The sequence below is a fragment of the Biomphalaria glabrata genome, chromosome 13 (genome assembly GCF_947242115.1).
Source record: "Biomphalaria glabrata chromosome 13, xgBioGlab47.1, whole genome shotgun sequence".
Lineage (NCBI taxonomy): Eukaryota > Metazoa > Mollusca > Gastropoda > Planorbidae > Biomphalaria > Biomphalaria glabrata.
Window position 1 is genome coordinate 35,731,065 of NC_074723.1, and position 24,902 is coordinate 35,755,966.

Here is a 24,902-nt window from a genome sequence, read left to right on the forward strand (position 1 = left end):
TATCCAGTATAAAATTCTAGTACATTATAATCATATTACAATTATGCAATAAAAGTGCTTAAAAGTGGGTCTGTGGCTGTATGCACTTCTTTCCTTTTATGTTACAGACACCATGCTCAAAAAATTTTACAGACAATTTGTCAGAGAACGCAAACCTATTCTCTGACTAGCAGTAGTAGCATTACAAAACTTTACTAGCAATTAAAGTTGTATGATGTACGTTTAGTTCTGCACTGAAGTCAACTGTAGATGTTAAGAATATGAAAGGCTGCCTGGTCGAGCGGTTTGCGTGCTGGGCTGTCGTTTGGATCTATCGATGGTCCCGGGTTCAAACCCTGCCCGCTCCCATACCCCCGTCGTCCTGCGGGAGGTTTGGACTAGGAAGTAAACTATCTTCCGCTCTGAAGGAACCTCCGAAACATGTCAAACAAACAAAACATGTATCAATAAAGATTGAACAAGTCTGCGTCACAATTGATAGAACTTTATTTACAATAACTTTATTTACAATAACTTTATTACAATAACTTAACAACAATATCTTTATTACAATACCTTTATAACAATAACTGTATCACAATAACTTAACAACAATATCTTTATTACAATATATAATTATCACGAAATGTACAATGAGTCTACCCTGTACACGCTATGTATATTGTATATCCAACGTATATATATATATATATATATATATATATATATATATATATATATATATATATATATATAATAAGGCTTGTCTTCGAGTCCGAAGATTAGTGAGGCATACAGTATTTCCCGTGGCTGCGCAGCCCCAGCTGTGACCTACATATTTTGCCACATCCAGGGCAAGCATAACCAAGTATATATATATATATATATATATATATATATATATATATATATATATACTCAAAAACAGTTCTACGTATGACACATTAAATCTATTTTTAAAAAATAATTATAAAAAATCATAAACAATACTTAATTCATATCTCTAAAACATGAAACATAAAATCCCTCAATACTAATAATACGTATACAATATACATAAACATATATAATATATAATAAAAAAATAAAAAAAAAACAAGTATCTACTGCTGATAAGGTGAACGACTGTATAAAAATACAGTAAACATGCATGTATGTACCCTGCGGGACCGGATTTAATCATGTGGAGGCACAGGGGCAGAGTTTTTGTGGAAGCCCCAACTCTATTAAAAGCTTTGATAACAATCCACTTTTTCATAACAATACTACCAAAATTCCCTTATTCATAAAGATTCTAGCAAAATTTCTTAATTCATAAAATACGACCAAAATTCCCTTATTCATAAAAATACTGGATACAAAATAAACATATTTATAAATTACTAATATCTAAAAGCATGTCATTCTATAACGCAAAAATAAGTACTGTAAAATTAAATTAAATTTTATTTTGTTCAAAAAATAAAATTATTTGATATTTATATTTTAATATCAATCAATCGATGAAATAATTTAAATCGAATCTAATCACTTGTATAGGCCTAAATCTTGGACATACTGTAGAGACACAATAGAAAGACGAGTAGAAGTTGAGTTTCATTGGGTATTTCCTTAGTGAGGACGAAGGAGACCCGCTTGTAGTATAGATACGACGTAGACCAGGGGTTCTCAACCTGTGGATCGCGACCCCCTTGGGGGTCGATTGACGATTTGCCAGGGGTCGCCTAAGACCATTGAAAAAATGGTGCGGGAGAGGGGGGGGAGTCGCCTCAGACAGGGGATTGTAAAAAGGGGTCGCCGAGTATAAAAGGTTGAGAACCGCTGAAGTAGACTGTGTCCTTATTCTGTAATAAACTGTTGTTTTAGTAAAGAATTGGATTTCTTCATTATTTACTGGTTTTGTTCTGTTGGAGGTTGATATTACGAACTCGCATATAACATCAAATCTACAAATAATCAAACATTATCTACACTACCTTCAACTAGATGTAATCATCCATCTCAACAATACCGAAGTATCTTGACTGACAAAGAGCTACTAATAAAATGAATGATCAACAATGACCGATAAAACTTGAAATGACCAACGACCACTTTATCTTACCTTGTTTCCTTTTTTATAAGACACCAACTCCCACTCCTAGCTTGACATGTGGACATTTTTATGGACGGAATGTGCAGTCTTCTTAGCTTATCTTATATAATACAGACATTACTTCAAAAAAATATGATGGTTACGTCCTACGCGTCATGCACATGCATCTAGTCATGCATGTTAACCGATGACTTAAATTCTGCCAAGCCACTGGTTTTCCTGGCTAGCTCAGGCAACCCATTCCATGCTCTAATAGCACTAGGGAAGAAGGAGTATTTGTACAAATTTGTCCCAGCATATAGGACGAGGAATGCGCCTTTATCTTTGTCAAGCTTAACAATAAGACGCAAGGTACGAATATTTAATTTGTCTAATTTACATACATGACTAAACATGGATTCGCGAAAAAAAAATATTTTATGTTTCTTGAGCCTCTATTGCAAGAGCCCTGGATAGATCCCTGCTGTTTGAGTAGTGTAAACATGTCACCATACAGGTCGAGAATTTTGGGTTTCCCAGACCTGTCGAGGCGGAGATCAGTAAGTCTGGGGCAGTCAAACAGAATATGAGGCACGGTGTCCTCTTCTTACCCGCAGCGGGGACGCCGTGATAAATGAATGAATGTCACGTTGTGTGACGTTGAGCAGTACGCCTGCACATAATGGTAGAGAGATATTTTATACAAAGCTTATATCAATTCACTCTGTCAAATCTTAGACACGTCATTTCTCCCACTTCCCATTCTCGGATAAAGTTGAAACTTTGAAGAATGATTCATTGTTCATGACAACAGACGAATCAACCGAAAATTACCTAATTAGTTAAATTAGTTAGCGGTAAATAATTAATTTTTTATATTGAAAAAGGAAGACAAATCTTGCAGTAATGAGAAATAAAAGTTGTTTTTTTTTACATTATTTTTATACTTTGCTTGCTAATACGTTTTAACCATATACTTATATATACTACTTTAGACTGGACATGGAGAATTATGACACGAGAGTACTCTTATTTTTGATGTTCAATTACTAGATCTAGATTTAAAAATTAAATTCTATGTTACATAGGTTAGGGTTGAAAAAAAAGAAGCAACCTTACTTCTTTTAACTACTTTACAAAACAACGCCTTGATCCAACTTTCTAAAAAATTTTCTCATTTTTTGTAGCGCTAAAAAATCTCCATGTCCAGTCTAGAGTAGTGTATATATAAGTCTATGGTTTTAACTTAATTAAAGCTATTTTATAAACAGTACGAAAAAGTTCTAATTAATTGGAACACACTTTGTCAATCTAGCTCTAAATTTAGTGTTATGCTAAAATAATAAATATATATATATATATATTATAGCTTTTATATAGCGCTACATTCATGCTTATAGCATGCTCAGAGCGCTTTGGTCCAATCTCATTTGTGGACCGGTGGGGGGGGGGGGGGAGGGGGTATCTGGGAGTTGTTTTTTCCGTGCTGCCTTTAGGCGCTCAGTAAACGCAACTCTGCCCGAGTCGGGTGTCGAACCTCGAGCCCTGTTCTAGGTAGCCAAGACAAGCCAAGTTCAAGCATTTAGCCTCTCGACCACGCTTCCCACAATATACTATATATACAAAATATATATGGCTAGATTGTTATTAAAAAAAAAAAACGAGATAGGCTATTCAATATCACTAGACTGCTAGATCTATCTAGTATTCATTTGATTAGTTGTAAAGAACATATAATGTAATGTAAAAATAACAATACGTTAAAATATCGTAAATTGGGAGAATGGTTGCAGCACTGTAATGATCCCTGCAATAATCACAGCACATGAGTGGCTGTGTATGGCAGATACCTGGGCTAGTGCATAACTCTGGACGTAAATTCGGCTCTCCTATTACACAACCTGAGGAGAAAAAAAAATCATTGCCATACTACATCTCATGGTGGCTGAGTGGTAAAACGCTTGGCGTCCAAACCGAGAGGTCCCGGTTTCTTATTTTTTGAAGACTAGGATTCTGAATGACGGGATTTTTTTTTTTTTTTTTTTTTTTTTGAAGGCCCCTAAAGTCCACTCAACCTTAATATTTACCTGGCGTTAATTAGGGAAATTAAAGACGGTTAGCCAAATAAACAGATGCCCTTTTCATCATCTTTCCTATATATCGTGAGGGTAAGAAAGGGGGAACTTTACTTTTTATTTACTTTTTACAAAGTTATATCAAGTCAATCTGTTTGTCTGTCTGCCAGGTAAAAAAAAAATGTATTCACGTCATTTCTCACACACCCATTCTCGGATAAAGTTGAAATTGAGCACAATTATTCATTGGCCTAGACAAGACATGAATTTAAAATAAAAGTAACCAATTAGACAATTAATTACTGGTAATTAAACTATTTTGTTTGATACCAACAAGGGAAACTAATACTTCAGTATTCACAGATATGGCTAAATTTGTTGGGTTTAGTCCCCTTACATAAGTGTTAACGCTATTTCTCCCTCACGCATTCCCCGATCAACGTGATGCTTTAAACAATTCTTTATTGTACCTAATAAAACATGAATCAATAAACAAAAATAACCATTTAGTCAATGAACTATTTGTAATTATTAATTTTTGTTTGATATCGAAGAAGGGAAATAACTTGTAAATTGATTGATATATATATAGTTTTAAAGGCGAGTTCTTCCCCCTTTTTTTTAATATTTTTTTTTTAATATTACTTATTTTTATACTATGTCTTAACTTCTCTGCCAAGTGTGGCTTGTATAACTTTATGTTTAAAACGTAGATTTTTGTTTAAGTGAAGCATACCGAAAGAACTGCTTAGCAATGATGTTGACGACCGTTGACTTGTCGCACCAAACTGCTGGTAGACAACTTCGTGAATAAAATGAAATAAATATAATAGACTTGTGCAATAATATAAAATGGTATTTCAAACCAAAATCTAACTCACTACAAAAACACGTCTTTTCAATGTTAGCTTCTTGAGTCGTCTCCCCCTAACTAAGACCACGTGACGACAATGCCACCTATCACAACTGATCCTAACTTCATCCAGCCGTCACCATAGAAACACACACACACACACACACTGCATACCATAACAAGCAACCAGTTCAAAGAGTTGTGTTTGTTTAGCTTTTAGCTTTCTCAATGCGCTATGATTCTGTCACTTGTCTGGACCAGTTGGGATAAGAGCGGGGCGGGGCATCTTGGTGAATGTTGGCATGATCTTTTTTTTAATGCATAAAACAAACTCAGGTATCAAGATTACTCTAGAGGACTTATTCAACTCATACCAACACATCTGTCAAGTTCCTTGTTCAAAACACAAACAAACAGCTATTTACCAATAATGAATTAAGTAATTGGTTATTTTTTTTTATTGATTCTTGTGTTGTCAGGTAAAAGAAATAATTGTACAAAATTTCAGCTTGATCCGAGATTGCATTTGGGAAAAATAACTTGTACAAACATTTTGACAGACTCCCAGTGAATTGATATAAGCTTTGTAATAACAATGGAGCATTTTAACCTTGCCCCTCTCGAACCCCCACAACTCTTTCCAAGTAAGCACTCTGGTTAAGCGAATGTATAGATTTAATAGACTTTATAATATTTTAACATTAGGCCTTTAGATCTAGACTTAGAAGACGATTTTAATGTGCTAATTTCTTAAAGGAATTCTTGGAAATACCCGAAGACGTCAAGTCCGTTCAAGATAAATCATTTCTCGTTCTCTAGCCAAAATTAAATTTCTTTCTTTTTTTAAACTGTCAAACCAGAGTTTTCCCCATGTGACCACAGAGCTAGTAATTCTTTTCTCAGCGATATACATATTATCGTATCTTATATATTGCTGACGTTACCTCAATCTAGTCATGCATGTTAATCGATCACTTATACTCTGCTAAGTCGTTTTTCTGGCTGATTCAGGCAACCCATTCCATTCTCTAATGGCACTAGGGAAGAAGGAGCACTTGTATGAATTTGTTCTAGCGTATGGTATAAGAAATCTGCCTCTATCTTTGCGACTTTCTGAGTATTTCATAATTTCATAAGGTTTTGGTTTTTATTTGTAAATTATGTTCAATGTTTTATGTATTAAAGCTAGTTTACTTTTTATTCTTCTGTCCTGAAGGGTCTCTAGGTTTAGTGATTTTACTAATGGTGTTACTCTAATCTAATTGGAATATTCGTTTGTTATAAATCTCATTGCTCTATTCTGCATTTGTTCTAGTTTCTTAATGCTTTCTACAGTTGAGGGATCCCAAACAGAGGATTCATAATCTAATATTGGTCTAAGTAAAGTCGAATAGCATTTTATGTTCTTGTTTGATTTGGTAAAAAAAATATATTTTAATAAAGCCTAATGTTTTGCTTGAATTTTCAAGCATTTAATTTCTAGGAAAATCGTTAAAATCCTTGTCGAGATACTTGTCCATGTTACACACACCAAGAAGAATCCAGGTTCCATCCACCCAGAAGAATACAGGTTCTATCCACCCAGAAGAATACAGGTTCCATCCACCCAGAAGAACACAGGTTCCATCCACCCAGAAGAATACAGGTTCCATCCACCCAGAAGAATACAGGTTCCATCCACCCAGAAGAATACAGGTTCCATCCACCCAGAAGAATACAGGTTCTATCCACCCAGAAGAATACAGGTTCCATCCACCCAGAAGAAAATCCTTGTCGAGATACTTGTCCATGTTACATACACCAAGAAGAATCCAGGTTCCATCCACCAAGAAGAATCCAGGTTCCATCCACCCAGAAGAATACAGGTTCCATCCACCCAGAAGAATACAGGTTCCATCCACCCAGAAGAATCCAGGTTCCATCCACCCAGAAGAATACAGGTTCCATCCACCCAGAAGAATCCAGGTTCTAGCCACCCACAAGAATCTAGGTTCCATCCACCCAGAAGAGTCCAGGTTCTAGCCACCCACAAGAATCTAGGTTCCATCCACCCAGAAGAATACAGGTTCCATCCACCCAGAAGAATCCAGGTTCTAGACACCCAGAAGAATACAGGTTCCATCCACCCAGAAGAATCCAGGTTCTAGCCACCCACAAGAATACAGGTTCCATCCACCCAGAAGAATACAGGTTCCATCCACCCAGAAGAATACAGGTTCCATCCACCCACAAGAATACAGGTTCCATCCACCCACAAGAATACAGGTTCCATCCACCCAGAAGAATACAGGTTCCATCCACCCAGAAGAATCCAGGTTCCACGAAGATACGAGTTGAATAGAGGCATTTTTAAAGTCACTTTTTCTTTTCTATCTCGCTCTTGCTTCAAATATGTATACGTATCAGAACATTCCAGCTTCACGGATAACGATTGCATATGAACGCCTTATTATTTTAAGGAATGTTCGAATCCTATCAGGTCATGTGTCACATTGTATATTAATAAATTTCCATACCTTGAGTTGAAGTGACTGTTCTCATGGGTGTGGTTCTTCTTGTGCTAGTGGTTGGAGTATATGGTGTACCATAATTACAGGTACCACAGCAAATCTCTCTATTCAATGAGCAGGAATATGTTTTACAATTCTGATCTTTGTCCCCATATTCACAACCTGTTTTAATACAATCAAAAATAGTTTAAAAAAAACAAGTTTTTAACTAATGTAGAGACAATCAATAGATCTACATAAAAAAAAAAAACAAGCAATAGATAAAAGAATAGTTTTAAACAAAAAAGTCTACGTAAGGGAAAGAACAACTAATTCCTGCCATTTATCTCAAAATTTCAGGGTTTTTTTTGGGTAATCTTGTGTATTGTCATCTATGAATAATTATGCAAAATTTCAACTTGACCAAGAATGGGAATCGAGAGACGAAAAAGAGTCAAAGCATAATAAAGGCATTAAATTCATATTTATCCACATCTCTAATAAAGTAGTATTCATTCCCCTTATTTTGATACCAAACAAAATAATTGATCACGAACAATTAATTAACTAATTGGTTAATTTTTGTATTGATTTATGTCTTGTCATGTTCAATGATATATTTTGCGAAGTTTTAACTTGATCCGACTATGGAAAATGGGGGCAAAAAGTTCAAAACTCTTTACCAAACAGACAGACAAACAGACAGACAAACAGAGTCAGTTGTTATAAGCTATGTAAAACAAATACCTGTTAAGTGTGTGCTATGTTATGTTATAGGAATAATGTTTTCTTTTCAGACCGTAAGGCATATAGGGCAGATGATTAAAAGGCCATCTGTTTCTGTGTCCACGATTAAAAGCCTTTACTTTTCCCCAAAATAATGTCAGGTGGGTGGACTGAGAAGCGCCTTAAAGATCTCAAAATAAAAAATTCCAGTCTTCGCCAGGTTTCGAACCCAGGACCCTCATATTCAGCTCAATTTTTTTCTCGTGATAAGAACAGCTCATGTCAAAAAACAAAAGTCCCATTAAAAAAAAAATAGAAATTCGCAAATACTCATGTCAAACCAAGTTTAATAAAGAAAGAAGGAGCACAGATCAATACTACTAGGCGAGGGATATTCGAGTGAAATTTAGCAAATAGAGCTTGTAACGAGCGTATTATGTCACGTTTCAATTTAAGTATTGTGTCGCGTTTTAATTTAAGTACTATGTTATGTACCAATTTAAGTATTATGTCACGTTTCAATTTAAGTATTATGTCACGTTTCAATTTAAGTATTATGTCACGTTTCAATTTAAGCATTATGTCACGTTTCAATTTAAGTATTATGTCACGTTTCAATTTAAGTATTGTGTCGCGTTTTAATTTAAGTACTATGTCACGTTTCAATTTAAGTATTATGTCACGTTTCAATTTAAGCATTATGTCACGTTTCAATTTAAGTATTGTGTCACGTTTCAATTTAAGTATTATGTCACGTTTCAATTTAAGCATTATGTCATATACCAATTTAAGTATTTTAGCACTTCTCAGCATCATCAACCAATTATCACTTCCTCCAACAACAAGAGAATTATGACACGTATAATATTTAATTGTTGTTTTTTTTTTAAATTATCATTTTGCTTGGTTAATATGCGAATTTTGAATGGATGTACTATATGGAAATTTTGTGCGTATACACATTTTCTTAAGTATAAAGTGTTTGTGTTCTATAAATAGATTGGTACGAGCAGTTATGCAACATGTGTAATTGTTTTTCTGCTACGAATGGTTATTATTTGATGTGTGTAATTATGTTCTAGTGTGTGTAATTACTGTTTCGTGTGTGTGATTATGGTTTTGCATAGGCATCAATGGGCTAGCGTTACGAACTGTGTGTTTACCTCTTACTGGTCTAGAAACATTGTTACAGGAGGCACAGCACTGTACATAATAGTCCGAGTCGTAACAGTTGCCTATAAAATCATGAACCATCGAATAGCAGGTATTGTCTGGGGTGTCTCCAAATATACATTTCTCTAGAAGAAATAACAGTAATAAAAAAAATTGTATAGTTAAACTCAGTTAGGTAAAAAAACTGCAACAATAAAAGAACACATAAAACTAACTTAAAAATCTAGAGCCATATCACAAGGTCTTCAGACCTCGCTAAGACCTTCCTTCAGGGAACAGTTCCAGGAAAAAAGAAGAAGAGGCAGACAGAGAAAGTGATGGGAAGACAACATAAAAAGAATGAACGGACCTGTCATTGAAAGAACTTCTATCCAAGGCAAAAGACAGAGAGAAATGGAGAAAAACGATCAACAGATCTTGTATGGTGCCAAAATGTCTCTTATCTTATCTTTTTTTTATCTTTTAAATTACAGACGATCCTTCGGCTCTCGGCGAAGACTGGGACTTTGAATTTCGGGATTCTTAGGGTGCATTCGAGTCCAACAATTCTAATGGGTACCTGGCTTAAATTAAGAAAAGTAAAAAGGCGGTTGATCGTTGTGCTGACCACATGACACCCTCGTGAACCGTTAGCCTAAGAGACACAGATGACCTAAACATCATCTGCAGTACAGATCGCCAGGTCTGAAAGGGGGAAATGACTACCTTACTTAAAAGAGAAGATAATTACGTCCCACGCGCTGCCATCTGTTAATCTAGTCTTAATCTAGTCGTGTATGCTAGACACTTATACTCAGCTACTCAATTTTTATTTTTTTTTCAGGCTGATTTAGGCAACCCGTCACATGCACCAACGACACTTAGGAAGAAGGAGCACTTGTATGAATTTGTCTTAGCATATGGAACAAAAACATGATTCGATGTTCACTTCAATACATATCTAGCTGTAACAACACTTGTGCCAGATGTAACAACATGCACGATGTTACGATGTGTTGTTATGCCGGGGATTTTACTTGAATTCAATAGTTAACAAAAATGACGATCTAGAATGACAATTGACGATTCTTTGATAAAACAAAACTCTGGAACTTTATTAAATACAACGTAAGTACAGTTATGTACAAATTACAAATCAATGAGCAAGTAACACAGTACAAAGGCTTTTCAAACAGAGCTCTTAGAAACGTGACTAGCTACAAGAACATTCTTTTATCGACTCACTTTACCTTCTTACTACCCGCCAATTCTCTGGCGCTAACTCTTTTCAAAAATGTCTTTGTTTAAATTCAAATCAACCAATAGATTTCAAACATACTAATTACGTCCCTTGGGTAAATCCTGACTTGGATGTCAAGTGTCTAAATTTGAGGATTAAATCCCGAGACTCATGTCGAGGGCTTATATTACTTTCAAAAGTGAAATGTACAAACAATTCTATAATGTAATCTGTGACATATTACCCCCCTCTCCATTTAGCATTTGTATGGTAATAGAAATGCGTATAATACACAAAAAATTGTTATGATACTACAACTCATTTGGTTAGTACTAATGTGGAAATGTGTACATGGAAAAATATATTGCATATGAACAATTGACATAGAAAAAATAATTGTGATAGTACATGACAATCTTCTGAATAATAATACTCAATGTGATATAAATCTCAACATGTGTGAAGCAATGAAAAATTCCAATTGTCTGTCATGTATCTGTACCATTATAATAGGATATATGCAATAATATTCGACCTGAAATAAAATACCTGAAATAAAATTCTCATGATTTAAAATTAAAATGTCTGATGCATGTCATATGCAAAGATGCTGAAACATAATAAACAAAGTATCTTGAATGAGTGACCTTCCTCAGTGGGTTGCTTGGTGCTGAAATAAATATAACATCTGATATAGAACTCCTGTGGAAAAAGTGAGTAAACAAATTAATTTATTAATTAAATATAACTGGATAATGTTCTTCCTTGACGAGTATGAATGATAATGGATCAAGTGACACTAAATATGGTATAGTACATATATAAAATGTAAGTGTGATGTTCAGAACCCTTCTGAGTTGCCGTCATGGATGTGTGTACGCTTTTTCTAAACTTGAAGAAAATGTCTTTCAGTTTATGAAGCTGTTGTCTCCATGTCATATTGAACTCACAGATAATGTCTGATTGAACCGCGTTTGAGTTTGGTGAAAATAAGAACTGTCCGAAACCAAAACTCAATTTTCTGGTTGATGAACTTTGACGCTGTAGAACAATGGTAGCAGAATGCTTTGCATTAGAATGTTCAATAGAGCAATGACTGAACATGTCTGAGTTCAATCGGTCAATACAGCAATGTTGAAGAAGTTCATTTGTCCCTTTTTGAAGAAAAGTTGCCCCTTGAGTATAAGGAGGATGAAACTTGGTGTTGTCAATGTTGTTGCTCTCTGAGTTGTTTTCAAATTGCAGTACTGGGAATGTTTCAGAAACACCGGTAAAGAAATCTGCATGGTCTGGAAACACTTTAGCGTCCTTCACTTTCTGTAGTGCTATGTCATCCAGAGTGATGACCTTGGGAATGTCAATGTTATTTGATGTTGGTAATGAAACATCTATCTCAGGAATAGTTGCTAAGCTTGTAAAATGTTCAACTTCTGCTTTGATGTCTTCATTATCTGTTTCATGGTAATGTTCAAACATATGAACATGAAATACTCTGGTAAACTTGTTGACATTGATTTTATAAAGCAGGTTGGAAATCTTTCTGGTGATGGTAAATGGACCTTGCCATTTGTAGAATAGCTTGTTACTCCAATCTGGTAACAGTAAATTGACTTGATCTCCTTGAGCAAAATATCTTGATTTCATGTTTTCATGTAATAATCTTTGACTTCCAATGTTCATGGTTGTAATGGCTTCTTGAGTTGACTCACATTCTTTCAAATGAGGAATACTTGTATGAGTTTTAGAGTCAAGTTGCATAGTTTTTCTTTTGTCTGGTATAGCCAAAGTTGATTGAATATAAGTATCTGCTTCTGGTTCATGAGACTTGTCTTGATTGTAGCAAAAATGTTCAATGCATATCATAGTATTTGATGCAGATGCAGTCTTATTCAAGTCTTGATGTATGAAGTCATCATCAGCGGTTAGGGATGGGAAAGTACTTGGCAGGGATGGGCTTATATTGTCAGGTAGGGATGGACATGTAGTAGGCAGTGATGTCCCTGTTGATTTACTTGAGTCATGATGCATAGATTCATTGATGTCAATTCTGACTTTGTAGTCTGGTTCATTCTTTGTTTTAGTTATGTTGACTTTCTTTTGAGTTTGTTTCTCATCATGATCCCATTGACAATGTAAACATTTATTAATGTATTTCTTGACATCTTTGTTCAAGCTAGGCCAATAATATTCTTTGGCAATTCTCTTCTTGGTACTTGTTACACTCATATGTATGGTGTCATAAAATTCATGCTTTGCTTTGATTATTTGTTGTCTGTACTTCTGTGGTACATATATTTGTTCAATTACATTGTACTTGCGGAAAATAATCTTCTTGAGAAATCCATCTTCGAGATATGCTGTACGCTTTCTTAATTGAGCTTTCTGGTATATTCTTGTTAATGTTGCATCATTCTTTTGTTCAGCTTTGAATTCGGTATTTTTCAATTCTAATAATTCTCGTTTTAGTTCTTCTTGCCGTTTTCTGTCGTTTTCTCTGTCGAACTCAGCTAATTTATTATCAAACCATCTTTCTCGTTCATGTGAAGGAATATTGAGTTTTTCTGCTAAAGCTATGGCTTCACCTATTATGTCTGTTGTTGAAGTCATGTTACAATGTACTTTTGCTTGATATTCTTTTTCTTCCTGTCGATGAACCCATTCTTCTGGTTTAGGTACTTGTTTTTCTTTAGCTATGTCAAATAATTCTAACCATCTTTGTGTTCTTGTCTTTGGAGACATGTTGAAAAATATACCAACTTGGAATGTAGAAATATAGTAACGTTTTGAATACAACAAAATGTTAGTTATGCCGTAACTGGCTATGAAGTAGAACTTTGTTTTACAGTAGAAGTACTACTGGAGTCGTTGTAGGAAGTGTAGATGTCTAGTATGGATCTATTGAGCCGAGTACTTTTTTTCTGGTTTAACAGTTGGTTAAATCTGGTCTTCTTTTTACTTTGTGCTGCACAAATGATTATTTACTGGTCTTCTTTATAATGCCAGTTATTTGCTTTACTGGTCTTTTATATAATGCCAGTTATTTGATTTACTGGTCTTTTATATTGCCAGTTATTTGCTTTACTGGTCTTTTATATTGCCAGTTATTATGTATATTGGTCTTACTCCTTTTGCCAAATACATATAATAATAGATTTCGTGAGTTAGACGTAACTCTAACGAAAATCTTTATAAAAGAATTATCGATAACCAACTGACCTGTTAAACACAGAAATTCTGTCCTCCGTTAAATAAGAATGAAGTTCCTTTGAAGAGTTTAGAAATTGGTCCTAGATCTTGAATAAATTTCGTTAAAAGTTGTCCATGAACTTTTATTAGTCGGAGAGTGCCAAATGTAACAACACTTGTGCCAGATGTAACAACATGCACGATGTTACGATGTGTTGTTATGCCGGGGATTTTACTTGAATTCAATAGTTAACAAAAATGACGATCTAGAATGACAATTGACGATTCTTTGATAAAACAAAACTCTGGAACTTTATTAAATACAACGTAAGTACAGTTATGTACAAATTACAAATCAATGAGCAAGTAACACAGTACAAAGGCTTTTCAAACAGAGCTCTTAGAAACGTGACTAGCTACAAGAACATTCTTTTATCGACTCACTTTACCTTCTTACTACCCGCCAATTCTCTGGCGCTAACTCTTTTCAAAAATGTCTTTGTTTAAATTCAAATCAACCAATAGATTTCAAACATACTAATTACGTCCCTTGGGTAAATCCTGACTTGGATGTCAAGTGTCTAAATTTGAGGATTAAATCCCGAGACTCATGTCGAGGGCTTATATTACTTTCAAAAGTGAAATGTACAAACAATTCTATAATGTAATCTGTGACACTAGCCTATGTACAGAGAGTAATGATTGTAGTGCCGCTAGTCACAAATATATGAAATATTTTAATTTCATTTTACAAACCAACTTGAAAATGTGAAAAACCAATAAAAAAATAGTTTCTTTATACACCTTATAGAGCGAAAGTTTGACTCTTAATAACTATTGAATGTTTGATTTTTTTTAAAAAAAAAAAAGGAACATTTAAAAAAAACAACAACTAATAAAGGATGTTACCCCTTTAAATGGCAGATGATGTAAAGGTCATCGATTTCTATGACCGAGTGTTAAAAAGGGTGTCATGTGGACAGGACAACGACCACGCGCATTTGCTTTCAGCAACTAATGCCAGGGCCAAGGTACCCATTAGAGCTGGGTGGATTCAGGTCTGTCATGAAAATCCCGGTCTAAGCTGAGATTCGAACCTGACATCTCGTTTGAGAAGTCAAGTGTTTACCTCTTGGAAATATACTTTAAAAAAAAAAAGAAAGCGTTATTTCCTCTTCGTATAAAAACAACAAAAACAGTAGGTCATTTTATACTGAAATCGATTCATCTCGATAAAACTGTTTGTGTGCTTGAAAAAATGGGGTCGTCGAATAGAAAATCTATCTTTATATATAATTCTCTTCATGGCACAAGAGTTTGGACACCAAGTAATGGAAAGATCACTCTTTTATTTCTGCAAGTCGGACAACTTAGAGTAGCCCAATGTAATTTAAGATGAGAAAAAAAAAGGGGTGGGAGAACAAGAAGTATGCAGACCCGGTTGCGACATGCATATTTTCCCGCCTGTCGTGTTGACAAAGTTGTTGTCCGCTGGCGGTCTAGTTAAGTTTTCTTTCCGTCTTCTGCGCCTGTCTTCAATAATGACTTTTCTTTGAGTCTCAAATGTTTGTTTCACAGCTTTTGTGGGAGCTCTCCAGCTGTCTCTTATTATAACAACACTGCATTACTTGTTTAATAAATAAACGAATCAACAGATAAGAGAAGTAAAACAACGAATCAACAGATCAGAGAAGTAAAAAAACGAATCAATAGATAAGAGAAGTAACTACATACCATCAACTTGAGGAGCGTATGGGTCTCTGACACATTGTCCATTGATACAGATCTGAAATGAACAAACGTAGGTCTAAAACAAAATTCAATTAAATGTCCATTAATACAGATCTAAAATGAACAAACATAGGTCTAAAACAAAATTCATTTAGCATAGTATAAATAGAATGGGGACAGTTATATGCTAAACACCGAAGCGTTAAGTTCAGAGGACAAAAGTGACATACTCTCTAATTAAGTGCTTAGTATTATGATACAATATTGCTAACGAGATAGATGCCAATCCCCCCCCCACTTTATTTTATTCTACCTGGTACACTTATGTCAATAAATATTCTTTAATTTTACAACATTTGTATCTTTCTCCATTGTTTGTCTCGTTGAGTGCCTGCTCCCGATATATCTCTGATGGCCCAGTGTGTGACAAACTCAAAAAAAAAATCATCATCCCCTAGACATTAAACAAGCCACTCATACACGAGGCCCGTCACATGTGTGTGTGTGTGTGTGTGTGTGTTTCTATGGTGACAGTAGGAAGAGGTTAGCCTTTTTGTTATGAATGATGCAAGATATTCGGCATTGTCGTCAGCGGTCTTTTAGACGACACCAGAACGTGACACCGAAAAGAAGTGTTATTAAAGTGAGTTAGATTTTTGTTTTCAAATTACCATTTATTTTATCTCATTGTCTATATTTTAATAAATATTTATAATGAGTATTTTTGTTCCCAATGAGGTTATTCAAGCTATTTCAAGCTTATTATTTAAGATATATTACGCGGTTTAGTTGTCTGCCAGCAGTTTAAGGTAACTAATCAACGACCTTCAACAACAGTCAACTACTTTTATTGAAACTGCCGAGAATAGTCTAAAAAAAATTACTTCCGGAATGCGTTCTTCGCCCATCCTGCGAACATGTCCAAGCATGGCGGCTTTGTCCGGGGAAGAACATCTCAGTGCCACACGCTCTTTCTTGCCGTGTAATTACGTATACAATACTTTAATTCATCATCAACTTTACCTATCCCTAAGTCTGTTGAACCGTTGGGGCACACACTAGATCCGTCAACCGTCTTTCTCCATTCCTCTCTGTCCTTTTCCTTTAATAGAATTTCATTCAATGACAGGCCTGTCGTTTTCTTTGAGTTTGTCTTCCCATCGCTTTCTCTGTCCTCCTCGTCTCCTTCTTCCTAGTACTGTTCCCTGAAGGGAGGTCTTTGCGAGCTCTGACAACCTTGAGATGTGGCCATAGAGTTTGAGTTAACTTTTTTTCGACAATGGTTAGCAGGTCATCGTGGGGTCCAATTTCTGTATTAATCCTGTTTCTTATCTCTTCATTCTTGATGCGGTCCATGTAAGTGACCTCCTTTCTGAAGCATCTTATTTCCTTTGCTAACATCCTCTTCTCAAGATCTGCAGCCAGCATCCAAGATTCTCATACATATAAGAATGTGGCCGTAATTTTAGTGTCAATTTGTACAAGTGCTGCTGTAAATGAATGTTTATTTGTGGATACCGTATCTAATATATATATATATATATATATATATATATTTATATATATTTATAGCTTTTATATAGCGCTACTTTCATGCTTATAGCATGCTCAGAACGCTTTGGTCCAATCTCATTTTGTGGACCAGTGGGGGGGGGGGTATCTAGGAGTTGGTTTTCCGTGCTGCCTTTAGGCGCTCAGTAAAGACAACTCTGCCCGTGTCGGGTGTCGAACAATGAGCCCCCTTCTAGGTAGCCAAGCCAAGCCAAGTTCAAGCGCACTTGTGGCCACTGTCACAGTCCAGTTTTAGAACCTCTGTGACATGAAGTGACACTCAGTCACCTATTGTTATATTCCGTGCGGGCCAGCACGAGGTTATGTGAATAAGTTAGAGGACTCTGAAATAAGGGTCAAAAGTTAGTTAGTGAAGAACTCCAGCAGAGAGTGGATGTACGATTTTCTCTGTCTGTAATATGTACCTTAATGAATTTGATTTAATGTTAACTTGAGAGTTTTCTTCGGATTTATATTTTGAACATTTCATTGATGTGATCACTTATTCCACGTGGCATCAACAGCCAGTATTTATTGGTGTATATTTTGTGACGGCTGAAGTCGCCAGTATTTCCTGTAATTTATCTATATATATAATAAATTCCACGTCTGCTATCACTGTGTTTATCAGTAATTCTAAATGTTGTCGTAAGAGACTTTAGTATATTAGTAATGTTGCGCACCTGCAAATCTAGTGCGTCTAGTAAAGTACATCGTTAAGAGGAGCATTATAGCCGTACCAGAAGAGGTACCTACAACACACGGACGCACCCACGCCGCTACGCCTACAGCCAAAACCAAGTAGCGACATTTGGTAGCCAGTATGGCTGTTAACTAACAGTATGGACCTACAACATTTGGTAGCCAGTATGGACCTACAACATTTGGTAGCCAGTATGGACCTACAACATAGGTGACACTTGGCCTTTGGTGACCAGTAAAGGAGTCTTAAAGGGATCTCAATCGCCTCTATAGTAAACAGCGCAAGACTACACGTTAGACCGGTACTTTTTTCTCAAGATGGCGGCTAACTAAACAAGTACGAAATCCAGCCTGCCCACAAGATCCATTCAAGTAACACCTGCATCCTGAGATCCATTCAACGCCAACCCTGTTCCTAGATCTACCTCTGACACCTGTCCGGTGTGAAACCGAAAACAGAAGACGACTCGATTCCTATCTAGAGCTACAGATGTCGTCTGAAAGAAAGAGCCATACCATTCAAGACATCGCTTGATGACACTAATGACAGATGCACCGCTTCATCACTAGATCTAGTGCTCGCCACTATTCATCATCGTGGATTACTTTGAAGTACTAAACAGAACTTGTATCAACTATAAATTTGAGCATTTGAGCCATCTTATGGCATTGAACTGGACAATTTTTCTACTACCACTTTAATGCTCATAGTGACGTGTATTCTTAAATTGGATTACCTATACATGGATTATCATTCTTAAATTGGATTACTTATACATGGATTATCATTCTTAAATTGGATTACTTATACATGGATTATCATTCTTAAATTGGATTACCTATACATGGATTATTAGCGAACCACCCAAGCTATAAGAGGATTAAACTACACGAGTCAACAAGAAAAAAGTCTGTAAGTCAGTATTAACAAATTAAATACATGCATATGATTATAAAGTACATGGATTTTGCTTTGATATAGCAGTAATTAAACTTGATTGTTAGTAGAGTTAGTAATTGATAACTCTTGGCATTTTGGAGCCATATTTTGATTTCATTTTTCTAAGTGTTCTTTTAAGGGTGGCTGGAGAGGGACTATTTTATGAACTATCATAACAATAGGATCTATTAGGGTCTATCCTATTTGTTCTCTAACCTCTATAAGGCCCAATGCGTTTGAGGCTCTCCTTGTTGGTACGGAGGTCATAGAATATAGTGGGAAATTATTTATCTAGCTGTTGAGTCTTGTTTGTATTTCTGTCAGTGTACTTAATCTGTATCTATATTGTTGTTTGTTTAAAAGTCCTGTATCCACATATCTGTATTTCTCCTGTCACATTTCTACTTTTTATTAATTTCTTTAAAAGCAGACTGTGTTGTTCTCTATATTGTTTCTGTGTTTGTCCTTTTTACTTATACTGTACATATATTTTTCTTTCTCTTAATAATTTACATTTTTTACTATTTTACTCTGGCACAACAGCACACATGTATAACATATATTGATATTTATGACTATTGAATTTGAATAGTTTATAATTGAGTAACTGAGTAAATTTTGATCTAGATCTATACATTTGTTTCACAATTATCACTACATTCTTTCATTACATTGTAACCATTGATTGAATTTTTTATATTATTGTGTAATATACACATGTTAAATAATTGACACACACTATATTGACAAGTATAACACAGTACATTTTTCTTTTCTCAATTAATTAACTACACAAAGCATTAAACATGTCTTCCTATGACAAAATTTTAGAGCTAGTGAAAGTCATGGAACTAGAAGGGGATGAGAAAAAGGAATTTATCAAAAAAGAATTAGAAAAGGCTGAAAAGAAAGAAAGGGAAGAAAAAGATAGAATAGAAAGGAAAGAAAGGGAGGAAAGGGAAGAAAAGAAACAAATTAGAGATAGGGAAGAAAGAGCTGCTGAAAGAGCTCATCAGAAAACATTAAAAGAACTAGAAACTAAACAAAGAGAAAGCCAGGACAAAGTAGAGTTAGCTAAACTAGAAGCTGCCAAAACAAATTCCAACATTAATACCCAACAGTCTACAACAAAGCCATTCATCTCCAAATTCCACAAATATAATGCAAAAGATGAAACACTTGAAAACTATTTAGTACAATTTGAGCATATAGCCTCAACCTATAGTCTTGACAATGAGGACATGGCCAAACACCTACTAGCAAATTTGTCCGGAGAACCCCTCAACATCATCTCCACTTTAACAATAGACCAAAAGAAAGACTATGCGGCAGTAAAGACTAGATTATTAGAACACTTTGGAAAAAATTCAGACTTTTATCGTAAGCTGTTCAGGGACACTAAATTGAAAAAAGATGGGGACTTCAACAGAATAATATTCGACATGAGGACTAACATGATAAAATGGTTAGAGCTAGCAAAATGTGACATCAAAGACCCGACACAAATCCTAGACATGCTACTTATTGACAATGTCCTCAACAACGTGACAGACTTAGTATTTACTTTCCTCAAAGAAAAGAAGATCAAGACAGAGACTGAACTGATAACGAATCTAAATCTATTTAAAGACAGTCATCCTGGACACACGATTGACAAAAGAGACCTACACCAACTAGTAGCCACAGCAACAACATTCAACAACAACAACAATGACAAATTCAAATGGTCCAACACCAAGACTTGTTTCAATTGTGGGAGAAAAGGTCATGTGAAAAACCAATGCAAAGCCCCTATAAACTACAATAACAATTACAGATACAGAAGTTACACCAGTTTCTACAACCCAAACAGCCACAAACAAAACAACAATAATTACAATAATAGACCACATAGACTACACCAGAGTGCAAGTCCCAATGAAAGAAGAAGTTTTGCAAACAGTTACCAACACAATAGCTATAATAGAAACAACAGACAATCTAGGAGGGACACATACAACAATCAGTCTAACAACCATCTACACAGAAATAATAATAGTCATGACAATAGAGAAGAATTAACAGCCTACATGCATTACAATAAGCCAAAATTGAATCTATACCCCTCATACGTTAATGGAATTAAAGTAGAAGCCCTCAGAGATACAGGAAGCAGTGCCATATTAATAAATTCAAAACTAGTAAAACCAGATCAAAAACTGCCAGAAAAGATCAAACTTACATATGCCAATCAAAAGAAATTTGATATTTGTAATACAGCCAGAATACACCTAGATACCCCATGGATAACTGGAGAAGTAGATGTTATTATTTTAGATACACCAGCACAAGATCTAATAATTGGTAATGTTAATGGTGTAAATGATTTAAGTAAAAAAGAAATTATAGAATGGGCAGCAAAAAAGGGTGAAATCTGTGAACTATCCGTTGCACAAGATACAAGTCCCACCACAAACCACTTAACTAATGATAACATTATTAGAGTAGAGAATCTATCAAGATACACTAGATGGCAAACAATTATGGGAGAATTCAGCAATGTAGCACATGTTAAATGGGTAGATATAAGAACTCAAGATAGATCAAATAAAATTGCATTTGTACACTTAAACACAATAGAAGATTGTTACAGAATTATTAAAGCATTCAATAACAAGTTATTTAGAGGAAGATATATTAATGTGAAATATGAAAATGTTTAACTTCACAATGTAATTAGAAACAACCATTTTCAATCAGGTCAACCTGACATTTTTTCTTGCCATTTTTCAAATAGGTCATGACACTTTATTGTTACACTTTTCTTTTGGGTCATGATGACATTTATGCTTATGATCAATAACAGATCATCTATTTTCTACTCATTGTATTTTATTGTCAACTTGTAATATGACAATTACCAGATGTGTTTATTTTGTGTGTATATATTGTATTTCATTACTGATTGTGCACAGCAATGTAAACAATGAGATGTAAACAACAGTGAACTACTTGAACTGTTGACCTGAATTTTTTTTTCTTCATAACAACTCACAGATGTAAATATTGTCCAAAATTTTTTACACACCTGAATACTACAATGAATGTTTATAAACATGGAAATTTATTTACTCTTGTACTTCAATACTACACTCAGACTATTTATAGTAGTCTTATGCAAGGTCAACCTTGAACTGGATTGACATGTATCTGAAAATTTTTTTTTTATTTTATTTTTCTTGATGATGGCAAAACTTAGAATAATATTCTGACACAGCACATCACAGTTGTAAATAAATATGAAATTTTTTTCTGTAATCATTTTGAGTAAATTTACTCAGTGTGTCAAATGATACACATTGATAATGTTGTGCATCTACAATTATAGTAAAACATTGGATGTGGAATAACTTGTATATTTTTTCCTTTTTTATATTGATTAACATGTGATTGTTTATACAAATTTTTTTTCAGTACAAATGTATGCATAAAGCTTGTAAACACTTGATGGAGGTACTTTTCATTACAATTAGTGTGATATTTCAGTGATTTTGCTCTCAGTGAATCAAGTATATTATATAAATGATTTTTGGACTCAGTAATTTATATGATGTTATACATAATTACTAAGATTATATAAGATGATATGAGCAATTGGAGTGAACTTACAGCACTTGATAGAATAATGGACTAAGCTCATATATATTTGTACAGTGATATTAATGTAAAATATATTTGTCAAAGATTTTTGGTCAAAAATCTTTTTGGAGTGTGCGGCGTATGTCACAGTCCAGTTTTAGAACCTCTGTGACATGAAGTGACACTCAGTCACCTATTGTTATATTCCGTGCGGGCCAGCACGAGGTTATGTGAATAAGTTAGAGGACTCTGAAATAAGGGTCAAAAGTTAGTTAGTGAAGAACTCCAGCAGAGAGTGGATGTACGATTTTCTCTGTCTGTAATATGTACCTTAATGAATTTGATTTAATGTTAACTTGAGAGTTTTCTTCGGATTTATATTTTGAACATTTCATTGATGTGATCACTTATTCCACGTGGCATCAACAGCCAGTATTTATTGGTGTATATTTTGTGACGGCTGAAGTCGCCAGTATTTCCTGTAATTTATCTATATATATAATAAATTCCACGTCTGCTATCACTGTGTTTATCAGTAATTCTAAATGTTGTCGTAAGAGACTTTAGTATATTAGTAATGTTGCGCACCTGCAAATCTAGTGCGTCTAGTAAAGTACATCGTTAAGAGGAGCATTATAGCCGTACCAGAAGAGGTACCTACAACACACGGACGCACCCACGCCGCTACGCCTACAGCCAAAACCAAGTAGCGACAGCCACTCGACCACGAACATAATATCTTGAAGGAGACGTACGTTTGAAACTCAACACTGGGCATATTATTATTATAGCTTTTATATAGCGCTACTTTCATGCTTATAGCATGCTCAGAGCGCTTTGGTCCAATCTCATACAATTAATGGACCACAAGGTCCGAAATATCAGGGCACAAATTGATACCCAGTCAGCCGATGATTAGGATAAATCTCAGTGGCGTCACTAGGGGAATGCAGAGGTGCGGGTTGCACAGACTGGCACAGAACCTAGTAACGCCCCTGATAAAGCTTACCTTCCCATCTCCACAGGATGTCCCCATAAGTGCTGCCTCGTGGTAACACAAATCTGTGTTCGATGGATTTACACAATACATTGAGCGACAGATGTCAGCAATGGTAACTTCTCCCACACCCTGGTGAAGCAAACATGAAAACTTAGCAAATTATAAGTATTTATAGGTCAATGCACTTAATGTAGTGTAAAGATTATACTGTATATATTTTATTGGAATGAACCAAGGCCCGAACAGAAAAACGTAACTTAGAGCAGGGGTTCTCAACCTGTGATTCGCGACACCTTTGGGGGTCTATTGGCGATTTGCCAGCGGTCGCCTAAGACCATCGAAAAAATGAATTGTTTTTTGTCCATTCTTCTATTGCTGTGTGTGTGTGTGCGGAGGGGGGGGGGGTCGCGACAGAGTTGGAGGGGGGGGGGTGTAAAAAGGGGTCGCCGAGCCTAAAAGGTTGAGAACCGCTGACTTAGAGAGTATATCAAATGTACAGCATAAATAACAATTTGGCCTTGTCTACTTATGATCACGTGACTAGAAATAACGTTTTGACATTTCACCAAAAGAAAGAAACATCTTATAACGTCTAACAAGGAGATCTTAATCACTAGTCAGAAAACCATAAATCATAGTAAAGAATTACAGCTAGGCTAGTAGTCAAAGAGCCCCCTTGAGTTCTGCTATGCCCGAGATTTAATCCACGTTTCACAATTTTTTTCCTCTAAAAACTAAAAAGACCCCACCTATGACAGGTTCTAGGCGGCTGCCTAGCTTGCCTACGCCTATGGAAACGAGCGATCTGCAAACACATATAGTCTTAAGTCGTATAGCGATACGGCCACACTGCACAGTTAATAAATTCTCGAGAATCACTTATGAGGCAAAGCAGGACTATTCTCATTTTAGTACATTGCGAAATGTAAAAAAAACAAAAAAAAAAAACAAAAAAAAAACAAGGTTACAAAGACAGTTTGTGTGAAACACAAACTCAAAATCGGCCCTCGAAGTGGTCCATCTAGAGTCTTCACCAGGATTGCAACACGGGACTCTAGTTCCAAGCGCTTTACCCCTCAGCCACAGCATCTCTATATATTCATTTAGCGTACACTTATATTTAAAAAAATATTAACCTTATCTATACATTAAAAATTAATAACATGTTACATTGTATTCAAGAGAAACTAAACAAGATTTATTCTTCTAATAAAATTAGATAAATTGGCAACACGAAAAAAAAATTCTTGACCTACTCTAAGCTACAATTGTGTACAAATGACAATACAAGTCTTAAGACTTTCCCCTCGTAAATAAGAATTAATATCTCCATTATCATTTGTCATACAAACTAGACATACATCTAGCTTTGATCTAGACCTAGTTTTAGATCTAATTCTAGATACAAGATCTAAGCCTAGGTCTAGAAATAGATCTAAGTCTCTAAGTCTAGATCTAGTCAATCTAGAGTTAGATCTTATCTTATATTATACAAACGTTACTTCAAAAAATAAAAAGATTACGTTCTACGCGTCATGCATTTAGTCATACATATTAACCAATTACCTAAATTCTTCCGTCACTGG

The 24,902-nt window shown here is 35.2% G+C and overlaps 1 protein-coding gene across 2 annotated transcripts in view; it reads right to left on the minus strand.

Moving 5' to 3' along the window:
- Positions 1-535: 535 nt before the first annotated feature.
- The window catches only part of LOC106063331 (uncharacterized), a 47,742-nt gene continuing 23,375 nt past the window's right edge, over positions 536-24,902 (minus strand). Inside the window, exons 13-18 of one of the 2 annotated variants that reach the window (XM_056008697.1) lie at positions 23,326-23,445; positions 15,509-15,560; positions 9,360-9,494; positions 7,498-7,653; positions 4,865-4,930; positions 536-3,954 (exon numbers count right to left, since the gene is read on the minus strand). In XM_056008697.1, coding sequence (XP_055864672.1) covers positions 3,770-3,954; positions 4,865-4,930; positions 7,498-7,653; positions 9,360-9,494; positions 15,509-15,560; positions 23,326-23,445 — 714 coding nt within the window. In that variant the 3' untranslated portion in view covers positions 536-3,769. The remainder of the gene's footprint in view (positions 3,955-4,864; positions 4,931-7,497; positions 7,654-9,359; positions 9,495-15,508; positions 15,561-23,325; positions 23,446-24,902) is intronic. The other variant, XM_056008698.1, reaches the window with a different exon arrangement.